General features: G+C 41.0%; 1 protein-coding gene across 1 annotated transcript; it reads right to left on the reverse strand.

Annotated features, from left to right (window-relative positions):
• Nucleotides 1–2,532: 2,532 nt before the first annotated feature.
• Nucleotides 2,533–10,022, reverse strand: LOC145437478 (pancreatic triacylglycerol lipase-like). The gene is made up of 8 exons (XM_080314734.1): nt 9,877–10,022; nt 8,510–8,648; nt 8,320–8,455; nt 7,172–7,321; nt 6,806–6,929; nt 6,530–6,739; nt 2,947–3,115; nt 2,533–2,729 (listed from the first exon to the last, which is right to left on the reverse strand). Exons 1-8 carry the CDS (start codon nt 9,935–9,937, stop codon nt 2,639–2,641), a joined length of 1,080 nt encoding a protein of 359 aa, XP_080170860.1. The 5' UTR covers nt 9,938–10,022; the 3' UTR covers nt 2,533–2,638.
• Nucleotides 10,023–20,126: the final 10,104 nt, after the last annotated feature.

Raw genomic sequence — 20,126 nt, forward strand, 5'->3', positions numbered from 1 at the left:
AACAGCGAACCGAGCGGAGCTACGGACCGAGTTAACCGTAACAACCTACCCTAAGACTACTCGAAGTCGTCACCTTCCTATCTTTTCATTGCACCGCAGTCTTGTGGTGTTTTAAAATGATGACTGCTGCGCACATGCTGCCCGTTGCACCCTGCGGAGCAATGGAGCTGCGGACTGTAATACCAATCGGAAACTGAGCAGAACTGTTGACCGTAACACCACCGAGGTATGGTGATGCTATGCAGTGGAACTGCGGGTAAACAGAACCATAATAATCGGGGTTTTTAAATACAGATTGCTTACTTTTTAAGCCATGTCATGCCATTGCCATTTCTAAAAGCAGACATCCCGCCGAGCGTGTCCGGTCAATTCCGAGAATGCTATTACCGAGAATGCTATTACCGAGAATGCTATTACCGAGAATACTACTACCGACAGCGACATGGCTGAGAATGATATTACCGAGAATGGACATTAGCCAGAATGCTATTACCGAATATGAACATCACCGAGAATGCTGTTACCGAGACTTGACATCACCAAATGTATGTACAATACCGAGAATGCTATTACCGAGAATGAACATTACCGAGAAAGACACGACCGAGAATGGACATTGCCGAGAAAAAGAAGAAGAAAAAAACATTCACCGGGATTTAAAACGATGAAATTTAAATCTTTCGCGAGATGCGTCGCACGGCCAGTGCTGTCGGGTTTTGTTTCCCCACGCTATTGTTAAGATTATTGGAGCCTATAATTCATTATCTAGAATAATTGAGCTGGACAATCAGAAGTAAAAGAGAATAAAAACGTCGGGAAGACGTTATTCTTCCAAGCGAAGGGAATCATTTCAAAATTTATCACGATATCACAATTCCGCTTTGAACATATAATTATCGGTGAAATCGGGTTCTGACTGTTATGATATCGAGTCCTGGTCGATGAGATCTTCTGCTTCGTTGTACATGTATGTTCAATTGTTCATGTTTACTTAATCGTAACTCGCTTTCCCTGTTTATAGGTATGAAACCAGTTACGTACGACCCTGGACCTATATTTTACTATATATGGGTTATGTATACGCGAAGGCAGTTCTTAATGCGAGCATGTGCGTTGTCTTGTAACATGATAGGCGGGTGTTGTCGATTTCGGTATTAGTGTAAAATTAGCTCGTTGCCTGGCCAAGCCTGTAGCGCGGGCGGGAAGGAGTCATACTGTTATCCACAAGCAAAAGAGTATGATATTTTAAGCGAAGGTCTTCAACGGGTGCGTTATTCTCAATGACGCAAGCTCAGTCTCAGTTTTGCGTTAAACTGTATTTTTACTGCCACCGTGACACAACCACTGAGAATAAGTTGAAATTCAAGGAATTTTGATCAAAGATGTTGAGATTACCGAAACCCTATGTGTGTGTACTGTACATGCGGTGTCAAATCCCAGGTATCGATCTCGTTCTCTGTAATGTCCGTTCTTGGTAATGTCGATTCTTTGTCGTGTCCATTCTCGGTAATGTCCATTCTCGGCAAGGTTGTAATGACTCGAGTCCGGCTCGAGTCACGATTTTCACGTGACTCGACTTAACTCGAGGTATTTTCTCAAAATACCAAAATGACTCGACTCGACTCTAGTCAATCTGTCTATTGACTCGACTTGGACTCGAGTCATTGCGCATGACTCGAACCAAGTCATATGACTCAATGCTCAGACGGCCAAGACCGACATTTCGTTGTAATTTCGAAGAATAGTAAAGTAACCACACTATTGGGATTTCGTCTATTAGTACTGGTACTTGAAAATGCGACCAGAAACTGCAAAAAGTGAGGAAAATTGGTATATTATAAACGCGAACCATACGTATATTCGATATCACCAAACAGAGTTATAAAAAGTGGGTTTAACAAGACTTCAACTGGAAACTGTCAAGACTACAAAATGACTTAGACTCGAACTCGAGTCATAATACCATGACTTGGACTCCGACCCTCTGTTCGCTGACTGGGACTCGGACTTGACTCGGTGGTGAATTGACAATAACTCGACTGGACTCGAGTCAAAAGTATAATAAAAGTGCGGATGACTTGTGACTTGGTTACAACCCGGGTTCTCGGTAATGTCTATTATCGGTAATAGCATTTTCAGTCGTGTCTATGTCGGTAATAGCATTTTCGGTATTACTATGGGACCCCCGGTGAGAGTATCATCTTAGCCATCAAGCAGTCATTGGCGCACAGTTTTAAATACGTACAACCTAGGCTACTTCATCCATAAGCGAATTCATGCAACTCATCTCAAATCATAAGAGGTTCGCCACTCGTCCTGTTGGCTACTATGGTATTTGATTCACAACAATTACACAATATAATGCACTAGTGGGCTTCAACGAAGTGCTCAGAGTGGCGTAATGCCACAGTGACGTCGAGTAGGCCTACTTATCCACATCCTGGCGTATCATTCATTCATGCTGACACACAATTCTATTATAGCCTCTTAAATCGATGATATCGACCCGAATGTATTGCAAATTACTACGTATATTCGTTAGAAGTATATTTGAACACGATAATATAATTTCACCAAACCAGTCATTTAAACGAGAAGGGTAAGCTGTTTGCTTCCTTGGTGCGTCGTCACAGGCATGTTAGTTGTGGCTGAAAGGTGCTTCGCTTCCAGTGTAGAGATAGTACAGGACCTCTGTTTCCGTTTTATCAGCCCCTATATCACTGTAATACCTGGAACGAAATGGGATCGGTAAGCATGCTATGAGCTTTCAACATACATTTTCAACCCTAGTACCTTGGATAAGTGGTGCACTTCAAACATTCACTAGTGCAAGGCCACATTCACTCAGCGATTACATAAAGGAGTTACAACTACTCGGATGTGTCACTTTATATTAATTTCTCATACTTTCGATGCGATCATGAGAGCTATGCGAAATATATTTACCCCAGTGTAAGACACCCTTCCGCTGGACATACTGCTGGACACGCTCCACTTTTAAAATCGTCGTAATTGTCGCATTGGTATCCGAGCATGGGCTTGTCGGCATTCACAATAGAGTCGATGTATAGCTGATGCACGCGGGAGTGACTGCATGATATTCTCCACCACGGTCCTGTGAAGTGTGAATGTCCATCATAACATTATGTTGCAATGTCTAATAGATGATATGAGATGAGGATTAACAGTTCCGTTTTGGCCCTGTCAAAATCCTCTTTCCCTTTAATTACTCTTGACTGGAAATGTACAGTAGGCTACGTTGGTTCAAGTATTCACATTCTGTCCAGTGTCCATATTACTAATACAGCCGATAGCTTTTGCAAACGCGAGCAAGCGGTACTTTTCAGCCTCGCCAGTTTCAGAAACCTGGGGCATATCAACGTAATAATTTCAAAGGTGGTCAGTAACAACATACTTCTACTTCTACTTCAAGTATATTTTTCCTACTTCCACTACTTTCTCGAGTGGTTATGTTTATAAACTATCTTTCGTCTACTTGACTTTTCCTTGTTTTATAGGCAAACCATAGGCTTAGAATACTTGATTTTCACTAACTGAGACATCATTACTTCCACATCTACTTGAATAGCAACGATGACTTCTTTGACCACCTCTGACAATTGTGACGTCATAATATATTTCATTATTGTCATTAGTAAATAATTATGATGGAAAAGAATACAGATGTTAACATTATAAATGATGGTGCATTTTATCAATCAGGCTGCATATTAGGGTTGTCCATAATTTGGAAAATCTCAAAGATGACGCGTATCCACAATCCATGCCCCGTTCTATAGATCTTCGCGTATTTTTATGCTATCCCTCGATGAAAACAAGGCATGCATTCTACAACGGTGATCTACACACAACAAGCCAGTCAAGTTTTTGTGAAGCGACTGTTTTTTGTATTTCGTAACTCAACATGCCCTAAATTAATCTAAATTATTACCTGCTGACCAACCTACAATGCGCTCACAGAATCACCGCCGTTAGCAGACTCCTTGAACAGCTGATCAGCAACCCCCACAGTCGTGATCATTGAAACATAGCCGATTAGCCAACCAAGCGCCGTCATTTTGTGGTTACTGGTTTTCTCGCCTTTCTATGGTCGGTGGCACGCCCACTCTTCGGCAGCAACTTTCAAACGCTTTTAGCCATATCTTAGCGACATTCCTGTTAGCTTATTGGAGACTTAGTGACTTACTGACGTTTTTTTATCAATAACACTGGTCAACACAATTTTTGTTGATTTCGATCTGACAGACTAACTTTTGGACGCTGAATTCAAAAATGACTTCGGTTTTTCTCTATCACGTCAAGTTTTTCGGTTAGGCACCCACCACATAGGCTCATAAACACCTAAAAGTACTACTTTCAGTATTTTGTATTTCTTTTATAAAACGTTTCAAAAATCACGAGTAGTCGAAAGTAGATCAATAGACTCCAAATAAACATTTGCACTGCTTTATTTGGTTGATTTAAACTGATATTGCGTCTGCAGGACTAATAAAGTTCGAATTTCAGGGTCCAAATTTACGCTAATAACTCATAATTCTGTGGGTTGTCTCGAGCAATAGTCAGCCAACATATCGAAGCTACCATCTACTCTGGCATCTTACCCACATCATTTTCAGATATTGGGGGAAGGGTAGGCTACTTTCTCTTTGCCCCTCGCTGACTATGCCAAGGTTTTCTGGTAAATTATTTTTTTAATGTCTGCTGTCGGACATAAACATATGGCAGTGGCACATGTCTATCAGGGTTACATGTGCATCCTTATTGTCGGACCACTAAGAAACACAATATTTCAAAGCTGATACATATGATCCAATCGTGCTTGTGATATTGCAACAATTCAATGTTCTGTATTATTCTCAATGTTTCAATATCATTCAGGACGACTAACTGAGTGTGCTATTGGTAATGCACCTAATATATTTCCATTTTGGAGAATGCCACACTATAGGATCCTTTTGTAGTTACCAATAGACATTTGCCATTCTTTTGAGTTGTAATTCCGGTTTCCGAACTCCTCCAGCAACCCATGGTAACAGTATTATACCAATGCCAGTGTCACGGCAATACACAGAGCTATACCGAAAGTAGCCCTACGATGAAAACGCCGTTTCTCATGATCGAAAGTGTGATATCTCTCTCTTGCCAAGTAATCTTTTCTCAATTCGCAAGGATGCTAAAAGTTCCGAATATTTCTCTTCCAAATCCGAAAGTCTATGTTAGATCATTTAACCTGTGTTGATGGAGAACTCTACGTTTAGAATCATCTTCGATTTCAAATTTTTCATCATTAGGCCTGCTATCCCTAAGATCTTCATCTTGATCCCAAGTTTTAAGTTACACTGGGTAAGCTGAAAGGGGCATTGGACCTATAGCTGATACTAAATGTTATGTTTATTTTTCTTTCCATGTCCTGCAGTTTGCATCAAATATGTGTCTGAAATATCCTCGGATGATTGCATCTTCTAACCAAAAATGGATGAAAGCATCGGCCTAGATCGATACCAGTACCTTTTTTCCTAGTAATTCAATTGACCCTTTGGATATATAACTTATTTTATGATAAAAGTGTGGATTTCTATATGGTATGAAAAATTAATATGGATAAATTCGTGAAAATTTGCATACTTTGGGAATATGTCGAGAGCAAAATCTTGACGTGATAGAAGAGAACCAGCGGCATTTTTGGAATCAGCACGCCAAAATTAGCCCAAATCAAGTCCAAAATCGAAGTCAACAAATTTTTCGTTCAAAATTGTTGCCCAGTGTAATCTACAATTGAATAATATATTCATATTGAAATAAACCCGAATATTTTCGGCTGACACTCGTCAGGGGTAATCGTCAGCAACTAGTAGAGAATTGGAAAGAACATTGTATATCAACAATCGTATCACAAAATATGACGTCACCAGCATGAAAGAGAGAGCGTTCAATGTACTATTTTTAGGTGGTACACGAACTCCTTTTGTTGACAGAGCTTTGGTTGGTGTATTTTGATAAAAGTCGACTCCAAGGCACACAAATGGAATTGTGAACGGCCCCGCCCAACGATTCGAAATTGGTCGTCTCGATAATTATTCGCACAAATCGGATTATCTAACAGATGTTTGCCGATGGCAGAATTAATGGCCTTTGATCTATCAGCATCAATCTTAAGCGGATGAGTTAAGGGTGAGCTTTTCACTGAGCGTGATGCACGTGTTCTGGATAAATCTGGGGACATGTTGGTTGGTTGTGATACGATTGCTGATATATAATGTTCTTTCCAATTCTCTACTAGTTGCTGACGATTACCCCTGACGAGTGTCAGCCGAAAATATTCGGGTTTATTTCAATATGAATATATTATTCAATTGTATATTGAAGTTCTGTACCTCCAAGAAGCTCTCCAGTGTAATCTATAGAATGAGACGTGGATACATCACATCATTTTTGAGATTTTCCGAATTTTGGACGATCCTACTGCTGTAGATATGGAGATATTTATGATAAAAGTGTTAAAGTTTACCATTATCCACTTCGTTGCCCGGACAGCCTGGCTGGTCCACGCCACCGTTTGGATAAAAATCCACATGTCCGACCGGTTGGTTTATCCCCCATGCCACACTAGTAATGGGCTGGCCGTCTGTGTGAATTGCGTCTACAAAACGCGCGTCGCTGGAATCTAGTCGAACCATGGCTGGCGTTCCTTCAAAATAAGGCCCCGCTGCGTCCATTCCTAAACACGGGACATCGAGTTATTACAATGTTTGGCCTTCTACGACTTGGTTTCACACGTAGTCACCCGAAATTCTTCCTAGTTGTAGGTAGTTGTTTGCGTCTAGCCATGCACCAGCATATCCAGCGGTGTGCGCTCCCAAGCTATGGCCAATTATATGGAAATCCCAAGGTAGAATTCCTGTAACTTCCTAAAACGTGTTGTGATTAGACAATACAGCAAATATCCACTCTCATAGCAGTAATGGTGCATGTCAGCAGAATGGGAGGAGGCATGTACTTAATAATATAATAGAGAAACTACAATTCGATTTACAAATCAAGCAATCATAGGTTTTTACTATATTTAGTTAACACCAAATTAACTCTGAACATTTAAACGCAAGCTGATATGAATTACTCCAGATTACCCAGCTACAGTAAAACCATTCACCTGCAGCGTTTTGATGAGGTATCCGATTTGGGCACCGACCACTCTGGTGTTGGCCGCTGCTTGGCCGTAGATACTAGCACCTGCTCCGATGCGCCAATCCACCACAATCACATTCACGTTTTGAGCATCTATCAATGCGTTTTTCATATCCTGTAATAACGACGTTGGATGACGCAAAAACGTACATAAAACATTAAATAGGTCCGGTGGCCGAAACTCTACACAGCGATAGCAGGAAGTGTTATAAACGATTACATTCGGGCTTGTTTGTAAATTTCGGCCAGTCTCGAAAAAATATCTAGGACCATACTATCAGTTCATTAATCCTTTTATCATTTCAAAGCACTACAAGACTGCGACACAATGAAGAGATAGGAAGGTGTCGAAACGACTTCGAGAAGTCTTTGAATTCAGACACCCACCTGGGTCTATAGGTGATGTAAAGAGGAGGCATGCACACTGAATGAAAAGTAAAAGAATATAACATAAAAGGACAAGCGACAAAATGAGGTCGCATGTGACGGAAGGCGAGAACGATGCGTTGTTACATGGTGCTTCGGTAATCTTCAAGGCTGACCAAGTAATATAAGATGAAGTATATCACAAATACAAATCTTCAGATACAGATTAATAAGTTTACGTTTAGTAATATTTCTTTGGCGACCCCTCTTGGTCCATTTGACTTAATTGTCTGATAAAGTAAAATTTGATGCTAAATTTAAAAATTTGTGTGAATAATTTGTACAAATAAATTGTACAACAGAAACTGGGCGGATTTCAGGTGATATGCGCCAAGTCAATATGAACTCCAAACAAATTTCCGGACGTGTAATACACGCACAATTATATATATTAGCATATACATAGCGTTTTAGGAGTTCATAAGTTGAGCTATATGCATGAAGTTGAGTCTGCTCACGAATGCCGTGCAGGCTGTTACGATTTCTTATTGTTGGGCGCCCGCTGCACACCCTGCCATAACCGTTCGACGCAAGAGTTAGTTTGCGGATTTATTGGTTCAACAAAATTAGAATTATATATTGATTGATCTCAATTACGCGTGATACGCCCTACCCATATGAATCACGTTCTCAAGCAGCTTAACTAGACGTGGGCATGAGACAACACATATCAAGTTGCACTCTTACCATCACCCAATTGGAATCGCCTTCGGAATTAAATCCATGAACGAGTACTTTGGTATTTCTAAATGCACTGAAGCTTGACTGAGATATCGTAGACTGGTCGGTGTATGATAAGATCTGCATCGTGTATTTGTTGTATCTTGACACAAAAAGGACATTTAGTAATATTTAACGTCTTGATTTTAACGCTTACCTTGTGTATAGTCGGAACATCGCACCGATTTCCTCCGGGCTCCATGGCAGATGGGCAACAGGTCTATTAGGGGTAGAGCCGAAAGGAGGGCGGTCGTTGAAGCATCCCAAATCAGCAGGCTCCGTATAGCATATTTCTTCTGAATATTAAAATAGTCAATTTATGTTGATGCTGATAGCAAAATTACACCTTGTCCTCCGTGAGCATTGGTATGCTGTCCAACGAAATGGTTGGGTCCATGATAAAACTGACAATAACTATATAACAGGGGCGGCCAACCCGTGGCCCGCGAGAAAGTTTTGAGTGGCGCGCGAGATAATTTTCGTAATTAGTTTTATTATAAAAAAAAAATTACCCAGGTAATTTAATGTAAAAATGCAAGGCCAATCAAAAATTTGAGTAGCCTGGCCGTGGAATTTGGGATGTTGATGGCTAAAATATCAGTTCCGACGCATTGCTGTAGCCAAGGGTTTTTGTAGATCTTCGTATATTACCATAAAGTAGTATATTTCGCGGAAGATTTATTAGTCTTGATAGATTTCTTAGAATTTCACACGATTTATTGTCCTTGTTTGTAGTATTGGTACTCTCTCCAGAGTTGAGTCCAACAATAATCGCAATTATGAAAGAACGTGCCGGCAAACATATGACTTCGCGCGTGCACTCGCAGAAAGATCGTCGGCGATGAAACTTTGGCACAAAATGATCGACGCATGTTCACCGAAACCATCGATGTTAAAGCGTCTAATAATCCTGTCCTTTAAAAAAAATCAGCCCAGCGGTATACATAAGCAACCCGGAATATATGTTTTGTGCGGCTAGGACATTAATGCCCGCTGAGTTTCCATGACATGGTTGTTATCGATTTTGATGCGTAGTAAGGTAAGTCATGCTTTGACCGTTACTTAATTCGGTTCGCTCCTTGGACGACTAATAAATTGTCATCAACAGTCAAGTGGCCCACGCAATTGTTCGTTAATCTCAAGTGGCCCTATGGCCGAAAAGGTTGGCCACCCCTGCTACACAACAATGCCGGCTCTAGCGTTCCGCACGGAGCGATCATACAGGATGAGATTTAGTCTTGAAAACGTCACTTCCCTCACGCTTGAGACATCACCGAAATTGGGAGACTCATGTGAACTTATGTTCGGATACATTCTGGCAAAGGCATAAATATTGTCTGACCAGATTAGGCCAACACTTCAAGTTTGATTTTATGATTCTTCTGAGAGTGATATCGAGCATGGTCATAAGTATAAGATTTTCATGTGCCTATATATCAGCCTGAACTAATGCTTGTCTATTTAAGGGGGGATTGGATGAAATTATAGCATTCGATTCATCACTGCATCGAATGTTCCTATTACCTGCAGTTACTTTGCCGGCGAATGCCAGAATAGCGTACATTATGACTGGGTGACGAAACATGTTGTCTCAACTATAAGACTTATTCAGTATTCCAAAAGCTTTGCTATTCAACCTGAAACACAAATACTTATTTATACCGTTTGAACATCGCATTTTAAACGTACTCGCCTTTATCGCGGCCTATGATTATGGTGAATAGGGATACAGGTTTTTCAGATATAGCCATGCATGAGAATGCCCAGGTGATGGTGCTACCTTCACACGAAGTGGTCCAAACATGTGATAACGACGTATTTCACTATCATTCTATGTATAGATACCGTGTATTGTAAATATCTAGTTATTTTAAATAGAAGGCATACAAAGGGGTGCTCCGATGACGCGAGTCGGTTATCATAATACCTCGCTAGTAAATAAAAATTGAATTCAATCGTAGGTTGCTGTAGGTACATTGTTTTCGAAAATTCCACAGGAGGAGATAGCAGGACTTCAAACGATAACAGCATGACTCGAATGCTGGACTTAGATCAACTCAGTCGAGAACGGTATACCTGACATGGCATATGTTTATGTCACGCCTTTGAGATAGCTGGCCCTAGAATCTAGTGATATGAAAATGTGTGACATGAACTTTTATAATTGTCTTTTTGAGAGAGAGAGAGAGAGAGAGAGAGTCTTTATTTTCATCCAACCAAAATATATAACACACGGCAGTGATGGTGGTACAGAAAATATGCTTGCACAGTATTCGGTATTAGATAGGAATGATCGATAAGACCGTGAAGGTCATCTAATCTGATCACACCAGCATCAAACAGGTACACTTGACTCTAAGCAGTCTGTTCACTTTTCTGCCGAGAATATAAACGGCTCACATAATTTTGGGCCCTGGTCTTTGTGACTATTCCGTTGGTCATTAATCTTAATGGTTCAAGAAATTTCCCACAAATCTCGCCATTTCACGCGGTTCGACTACTAGATAGCTATTTGAATAATTTCCTCTATTCAACTCCGTTGACTCATAAAAGCAGTCTCTGGTCGCTAGAAAACCCAGACATCAGTTTCCTACTTTCGTTACTTCCTATCTTCTAATACCACGTGTTTCGATTAATTTGAAAAGTAGTTTTGACTTTAATATGCTCCCAAACCATACACTGGATTCCGCTTATAGGATTTTGCATTTACTAATAACAGACACTCATTTTCGAGTTACCACCAATTTGTTCTAGCGTATGACGCATTCGCCAGACCTAATGTCAATTCCTTCGTGTACATATTTTTTTTCCTTCGTTATTGTTCTTTTAATAAAATAAAAACCTTGCCTCAGATAACCAATTCGGCATTTTGACTATATTTAATCTAACCCTTAACGTGTTTTCGTCACACTATCTAATACGGTTTCATTGCTATAATGTTGTATATTGCAACATTAGGCCACAATATTGCATTTTAAATTGATGTTATCGCCTTTCTACCAATACTTTATTCACTGCATACTTAGGCCTTACCACCTTCAACCACACGCTATGTGTTTATGTTCCAATTACTATGTTTCGTAATCGTACTGCTATTCAATTCATGTCGTAAATGTCATTTTGTATTGTCGCTAACCACGCCTCCTTGGAAGGGGTGATGTAGGGCTCTGGCCCCTTCTCTCTCATATCTGTATATAACGTGACTTATATCTTTCTTCTCGCTACCACGTGACTTACCATTTTCAGCTCGTGCATATCAATTACAAACCAGACTCATCTGCGATATCCTACTGTATATTCCATGCATATTCGACCAATATATCTATCTGAGGCAATCCTGTCGTTGCATTCACGTTGAAGTTGTCAGATCAAGGACTTAACGCAGGAACGTGCGTCTTACTACCCACGAGCTAAGTATATCTACCCAGCCACACATTACGTGGGACTCAGGTTACTATATATGAGGATAGAAATATAGGAAGTTTTATTCTTTTGTCATTGATGTTACACCGACTCATGAAATACATACATATGATCTTTGCACATGCGTAGGCGTAAGGACACTATACATATACCGCTTGATAAGGACGGTGCAGAAGTAGCCTTGATGTCAGCCTTGCATTGCCCCTCCATCTATCCCGACATGCTGAGCGCAAAGTGGGGGCGTTAACTGATCAGGTCTTTGGTCTGACCGGTCGAGAATTGAACCCACGACCTACCAATCAAGAAGTTGGACGCTCCCCAATTACGCTATCATGTCGAAAAGACGCGTCATCTTCATCAATCTGCCCACATCGATGTATGTGCAAATGCACATTCCCGCTTTTCAAAAATCCAACTTCAGGACACATTGGGCCCCTGTATTCGCACCCAGCATCGCAGGGCTCATCAGAGAATCATCGAAACCCAGGAACCATCTCTGGTCGCATCAGACATGATGACCTTGTCACCGTGCGGAAATATAAATCCAGCAAGTATAACAGTGACGAAATAGATTCATATCATTATTCACAACCAGTAAAGCCCTATAAGTTTTGTGTGTTGAATTTCCTTTTTGTAGTATACCACCGTGATGCAGCTATAGCGACAGGGAGTGAAATGAAAGAAATTTTAGTCACATTTGTTGAGTATTAATATAAATTTCTGTTATTGTACAGATATGTTCGCACTGGAGAACCTGCTAAATCTCCTTTTCGAACGCCAAACTCTCCTCACTTATCGAGATATACCGACCGTCCGCACCATTCCTAATCGGTCATAAGCACCACTCTCCAAATAATATTAATATTAAAAACGATCAAGTAAAAATTCTGTGGGATGTACCAGTTATAACTGACCGCGAAATCAGGAGCAACCACCCGGATAGGATCATCAAACTAAAAAAGAAGAGAGAGTGCTTATTCATTGAACTGGCTGTCCCAGCTGATCACAACATACTACAAAAAGAATCAGAAAAACAATCCAAATACGAAGACCTCAAAATGGAATGTGAGAAAATGGGACGATGCAAAATAAACACCTCCTCTCTTGCTCATCCTCTAAGACTAAGTTGGGTGCCGTGATCAGTTACCGAATGCACAAAGTGCATGAGTGGACAGCCCACAATAATCTTTGCATCAACGCCGCAAAATCCCAGTTATTGGCCTTAAACTCCGAAAAACAATTAACCGTTACCATCGCTGGTCAACCTATTTCCAACTCGGAAAATGCGAAATACCTTGGGGTTTTACTAGACTCGAACATATCCTGGAAGAGTCACATTCAGTCGAAAGAAAAACAATTATCACGAAACTGTGGTATGTTCTACAGCCTTAGAGACTACATGCCAGTCTAGGTCCTTCTGATACTCTTTAAATCATTTTTCCTATCGAAGTTACAATATGGCATCATCTGTTGGGGGGCTGCCAGTAAAACGGCACTGAAGCCGCTACAAAAACTACACCATCAGGTCCTCCGTATTATAGCCAGGGCCCCAAAGGGACCATGATGTGTGTCCAACAAATCACTGCTCAAAAAATTCGGTGTCCTAAACATAAAAGATATGCGAAAACTAGAAATTGCAAAGTTTATGTATCAGTTTCACTGCGGCCACTGCCCCGAACACTTCAATGACTTCTTTACCTCGGTATCAAAAGTGCATAAGTACGACACACGCGAGTCCACGTCGTCCAACTATCATATGGTTGACAAAAAAGATCATCGCTCTATCAAATATGCCGGACCTGAAGTGTGGAACAGTATCTCACCGGCTATCCGACAGTCGTCGAGCATGTCCACATTCAAGTCGAAATACAAGCAATTTCTGCTGAGTGAATACTAGTCAGCCCTCGCCATTTACCGGACCACGACCTGACATATATCGATCTCGCCTTCCGTCACTTGCCACTTTATATTAGCTTCTTTTACTTTCATTCAGTGTGCATGCGTCCTCTTTACGTCGCCTAGGCCCAGGCGGGTGTCTGATCTTAAGACTACTCCTAGTCGTTTTGGCATCTTCCTATCATTCATTGTATTGCTGTCTTGTGATGTTTTGAAGTGATGAAATTTTATGAATAAACTTGAACTTTGTACCGATAGTCATTGGCGCTACAGGGGTCGTAAGCAAAAAACTCACGAGACATATCCGACAGATTCCGGGTAACGTTCGATTCGACATGATTCAAAAGATCACGTTATTGATGGGCACTGTGCATATTCTTCGGAAGGCCTTGAATGCACCACTGGACTAAAATTACACTTGTTAATCACAGCATAATTTCTGTAGTTTCGATTCTTCATCTTCAATCATCTCTACCTCTGCTCTGTAACCCTTGCCAGTTCTTCATCTACTACAATTCTGTAATCTGACTTCTCCATGTATTGCATAGGAATAACAATTTGACTGTATTACTGAAATTTTAAAAATTTACTCCAATCTCGCCATTTTCCTTTGGGTGCAGGTTGCTCCCCGGATTATGTGTGTATTTACCAGTTTTACTGTGAATAAAGAATAATAATAATAATTACTACTCAAATCTAAGCCATAAATAGTATCTCTAAACCGGGGGTCACCAACCTTTTTGAAACCAAGTGCTACTTCTTGGGTCCTGATTAATGCGACGGGCTACCATTCACTTCCGCCGTTTATCTGTGCTCAGTTGGTTTTCTTCACTTGGACAATCAAAGCACTGGGCAGGGTTTCCGCCCCTTACCAAGAAAAGAAAACTCTCACTCACCTGGACTCACAACAACTGCGTCTCCGGGTTCAGTTGCGTTGCCGCACTGCGCGTCAATCTCCGCGTCGAGACTCGAGAATATGAATCTGATTCCGTTAAGCCTGCGCGTGGGCGAAGACGAGCTACGCCCCGATCAAAAAATGTGTTCGTATGTTCCTTTGGGTTGACTGACCCATGTTCAACTGCTGCTCATATGAAATCCTTCTTCCCTTCGACTTTCAAACATCTCATTTGAATATTTGCTACTGCGACCGCGGGCGACTCATTTGGTTACCGGTAGCCCTGTTCTAAACTATATTTCGGAGATTATGAGGTTGTCAGTGACGTGCGGTCAGGGGAAACAAGGGAGGCAGTGCCTCACCTGTCGCCAGGATAAGAAAATGGAAATTGTGAACACCTCCAATGATTATTGATCTTTAACGTCAATGCTCATGAATAACTAAATTTGAACACTTTTTATCCATTTAATATTATGCATATTTCTTGTTCGAACCTATAGGAGTGGTGAGGAACAAATGAGGCACGGGTGGGTCGCGCCTCACCTGCGACGATGCAATTCATCATAAACAGCTCAGAATTCGTATAAACTGGTATCAATCAAATGCTATTGTCGCACGGATTCCGAAAATCTTAATATTAACAATCAAGCCCTCTCATAATATCGCCAGTGAATATGAAATTCGGCAAATCTGCCTCGCTCATTATTCGCCAACAATCGGACAATTGCAACACAGTGAAACGCGCTATCGATTTCGGATACCGACATTACTCACTGTATGAACTGTATTGTAGCGACGGCCAATACGTAATGCAGAGCAAACACATCCCATTGATGTAGCTGTTATGTATTTTCTATCTATACGGCCCTATGATTGTAGTGGGTTACAGCAACTTATATAGCCTGCGTTGTCGCTGTGTTTGGCCGGTGTTTTCGACTGCAATAGTCATTTACACCAGGTTGATACTCCATGGGCAATTGGGCATGATTCCGTATACCTGCTGACATGCAGCACGACCCACTTATAGGCTTTTGTAAGGCACCGGATCAGATGGCGAGAAGATAGCCTTAGTGTGAAGCTGGCTAATGTGATAAAAAACAGGTCGCCTTCACTCAATTAGCTAACCTCTTAGGTTTTAATTCTCGCAAATTTTATTCTAAGGAAATCTGCTTCCACAATTACGGATATACCCTGATTTTCCACAGTCTGAATGATGTTTTCAACCATTTCAGTGAGTGACATGTTTAGTTTTGCTGATACGGTGTGAGCAATAGAGAAGAACGGAACGTAAGACCATAAGTAAAATAGTTTTTGGTTTTCTTTTGATCTTTTTCGTTGAGCAACTTGTAATAAATCAATTAATATAACTATAGTGGGATGTGAAATTGTCACGGCTAGCAAAGGCCAGAGAAAATGCTCTCGTCAACCCGCTTTCTCTTGCAGACGTTGTTATTCACATCCTTGAGTATCTCTATGAGGTACCTTATTACGCGCGTGTATTTATGCGCGGGGGGGGGGTGTCAGTACCCCACCAGCCATGAACCTCACCTCACGTCACTGGAGGTTGTGTTGTATGCTTTGACACCCGATGAATACCAGATACCACTGTTACCTGCATAATAACATTTACAGTAATTAGCCCACACTGTATGTATTGAGATTGCCAGAGCGATTGTTGACATAACGACCTCGCCAGTACCATAGCCTGTAACACGCCCCTTCGTCGCTTGCACAATTTCTGATAATTCCATAAGCTATATTTATCTTTGAGACTTGAGATTACAATGTAAAATTACACAATGCACAATTGGGCTGTTCAAAATAACTTTTTCTTTCCGGATTCCAGCCCTTCACTGAATAAATTGTCAGGTTTCCCTAAAACGTTGCACACCAAATCTGGTTCAAATTTACCAAGTATAAGACTCCGCAGATCCAATTGAAATTTTTAATTTATTAGAGAAAATTAAAAAAAAATTCATATTTTTCTGTCAACCCCATGAAATTGTTGAGCTGTCTTCAAAGACCATGCAAAACAAAATTTGACTCAATTCCAACTAGTACAGGGGTGGCCAACCTGCGGCCGTAGAGGGAACTTTGTGCGGCCACGTACAAATGGACACGTAATCCAATTAGTGTATGTGTTGGCGGCCGTCGACATGCAATTTGAATTTAACGAATTGACTCCCAATTTATTGAAAGATTTTAATTAATCGTGAAATTTTCTTCGCGCGGCGTGCGATTCAACATGGCTTCATATTTCGATTTCAATATAGTAGCGCCCGTTGCAATCAGAGCCCCACAATAAAAATACGAACAGCAGAGGAAAATGAAGCACCTCATATGGAATACCAACTCGGAATCATGTGCTCCTCACTATACCGACAATCCTGATTGGAGGTCAAGAAATAACAGCATGTAACAAAGTGACTAATAACAATTGGCCCACCCGAAGATGCAACATAATTTATGACTTGCCCTAAATTTTCGAAAACACCCCCTGCATCAACTCTATACCGGTGAATCTGAACACTTCGCACGACCATAAACGGTTCCTTTACATTACCAGTGACCGATCGAGATTTCGGTGCGTCCAGTAAGCCTATATCAATAAATAGATTAATCCGGAGTTAACCGGAAATGGACATAGGCACTTTAACACGGGTATTTGGCGTCTAGCTCATTCATTACGACTATCCCCTGGAATGCGGCCGTAGGCTACATGAGTAGTCGAGATGCGGCCGTGAATGGCAAAAAGGTTGGCCACCCCTGAACCAGTAGAAGCGGAGTTATTTGAGTTTTTCGTTGATAATTCTCGGATTATTCACCGATCAAGAATTGAACCAAATTTGGGGTGCAGCATACTTTAGGGTAACCTGACAATTTAATCAGTGAATGGCCGGAATCCGGGAGAAAAAAATAATTTTGAACAACCCTAACGCACTATTGTACATTGTACATGCATCTTTTGAGCACGTCCTTCCATTTTGTTACTATATCTATAGTAGGGTTGCCATACGTCCGGAATTTCCCGGACATGTCCGGAATTTCACTGTTCAAACTAGCGTCCGGGAGGAATTTCTAAAATATGCCAAATGTCCGGAATTTTGAAGACCTGACGTAGGCTCATAATTTTTCCGTAAATCAACATAAAACCATTATTTTGGGGAATATTTATGCTGATGCATGATATTGTTCTTCGCGTTGCGCGCGATTTACTATCACATTTATTGATTTTAATATGTGGACTACCACCCTCGAAAAACTGCAATAAAATATAAATAAAAACAACCTTCATTTACTGGAATAAGCCTAATTGTAATCGCAATTATAGGAGAACGGTATATTCCTAGAGATCGTTAAGGCCGTTTAAATGCTTAACGATCTCTAGGAATATACCGTTTAAATGCTTTATTCGCAGATAGTGGTTCCAAACGTGGGGGTCGTTTGCCTTTATTCTGGGGTTCGCGAATATGTTGAACGTAATCAGCTTCCAAAATAGCCCGTGAGTAAGTCTGGGCAAAGGTGCTGACTTCTTTTAGTAATCACCTCGTCAAATTTTGATCTGGGCCACGGAACATTTTCAAATTGGAAATGGAGTCGCGACCATAAACAGTGGGAAACCACTGTGTGTGGGGTGTTTATAAAGCTCTGTGGTACGCACCGGCATAAGGATGATAAACAATCTTATCGGTGGGACATGAACATGAACATGACTTAACGATGTACAATTACGCTCCCTGTATTTTCGAACTCGTCATCCTCTACCAGCTATACCGCTAACTCTGATCATGTAGGCGTAGAGTAGTAACTAAATAGCAATATATGGAACAACCAATAGTATTGACAGAATTCAGCCAAAAAAATTTAACGACCACATACATATAGCAAGCCCCGCTTCCGGAAGTTACATCTATTACCCCATGGTGGGCTCAAAGTCATTGTTTATTTGGGCGGGAAGGGACTGAAAAATGTTGTTCATGTCCCGGTTACACAACACACAGACACATACTCCTGAACCGGATCACCTTTGGTCTATGAGCGAAGCTTTGCTATTGTGACGTCATAACTCATTTTTAAATCCACTAGTGGGCGCTAAAGTGTGTCCGGAATTTGGGTAACAGAAATATGGTAACCCTAATCTATAGGCCAAGGTCGGTGGTTGATTGCTTGACTTCATCAAGCGGTCTTAACTTCTTCTTTTCATATAATGCCCAGTATATCTGCATCTACCATGGAATACGGAAGAGTTTGTAATAGGTTCGAAAAGCAAGTCAAATCATCCGACGGTCATTGCTAATGAAACTGATACCTATTTTACAATTGGGACATCATTTGACACTCACTGTTTTACCACTCATCATTTTGTATGCCTGTTACGGACTCTCGATTTTGAATGTTATCTTCGGTGGTCTTCATAAATCGGCTATATCAGGGGTGTCAAACTCAAATTGCGTCGCGGGCCGGATTCAAACGTTCATGTCGCTCGCGGGCCGGACTCACAACTGATTCCAAAATGTTACCTCATGCCCCTAATGTAGGCTTTATTATCACGTATATACACATAATAGTATATTACATTCATAGAGGTTCTATTCTAGCATTGCCTTAATTCGCGAAGGATGGAATTGACAAAATGCGATGATTAGCCGATAGAGCACGGTGGCACGATGTAAGTTGGCATATTTCCATGCTCCCTTTTCAGTCATTATTTAGCGTTGACCACGCATATGCGTTGTGAGGAATAAAATAGATGTAACTGTAGACGCGAACGTCGGAATTTGGTTTATTATTATTATTAAATCGCAATTCGGGTTACTCTGAGGCCGGGTACCTGTTGAGTCAGAAGAAATACAGCAGTGCGACCACATATATTTGAATTATATTTTTGTGTAACTAATATATTTTTCATTAAACCTTCATAGGTTCCTAATTGGCGCTTTCGCGTCAGTGAATAACTGGTTTTTGGTTTCTTTCCATAAAAGTGTGAACTGAGTGTGGACTTTTCGGCTTTCTAGAAATTTGGTGACAATGTCACAGCTGTGAAACCGCAAAACCGCAGTCCGGCGGTCATAATGTGACCTATAAACATGCTCGACATTTGCTGTCTTGAGGGATTATTCAATCGAAGTATTTCATATAAAAAAATCCAAACAATTGCTACAAATGTGCTGGATAATACAAGTACTTTTCAATCTACTCAGAATTGCTTCGCGGGCCGGATGAAAGCATCTTGCGGGATGGATGAGGCCAGCAGGCCGTATGTTTGAGACCCCATGGGATATATGTGTAGCCCCATAAATTGATAGCGGTATACGTCAGCCTCGAAATCAGATACCGCTGTCGGTAGCAGACTACTTGTCGACAAGATCGTTTTAGGTATAACGGAAGCCGACAACTTTGAGCTACCTAACAAGGTCAACCAACAACTCATGCTGTGGTCTAGTTGAAAAATTGAGTGTCTTCTGTCATTTCGTATGCAATGGATTGTAGAAACTATAGATGTGCTTCCTCAAAAAGTGATAATATGTGCTGATTTTGATCAAGTCGAGTTTAGGGATGG

The sequence above is a fragment of the Botryllus schlosseri genome, chromosome 4, assembly GCF_051294905.1.
Source record: "Botryllus schlosseri isolate E-star chromosome 4, Bs_hap1, whole genome shotgun sequence".
Classification (NCBI taxonomy): Eukaryota; Metazoa; Chordata; class Ascidiacea; order Stolidobranchia; family Styelidae; genus Botryllus; species Botryllus schlosseri.

What these genes read in the sequence shown, in the direction of transcription:
- LOC145437478 (XM_080314734.1), bottom strand. Translation starts at nt 9,937, where the DNA reads ATGTTTCGTCACCCAGTCATAATGTACGCTATTCTGGCATTCGCCGGC. An exon ending in GGGCAACGAAGTGGATAATG is followed by an intron (nt 3,116 to 6,529) that starts GTAAACTTTAAC and finishes CACACTTCACAG; the next exon opens with GACCGTGGTGGAGAATATCA. An exon ending in GAAGGGTGTCTTACACTGGG is followed by an intron (nt 2,730 to 2,946) that starts GTAAATATATTT and finishes ATTTCGTTCCAG; the next exon opens with GTATTACAGTGATATAGGGG.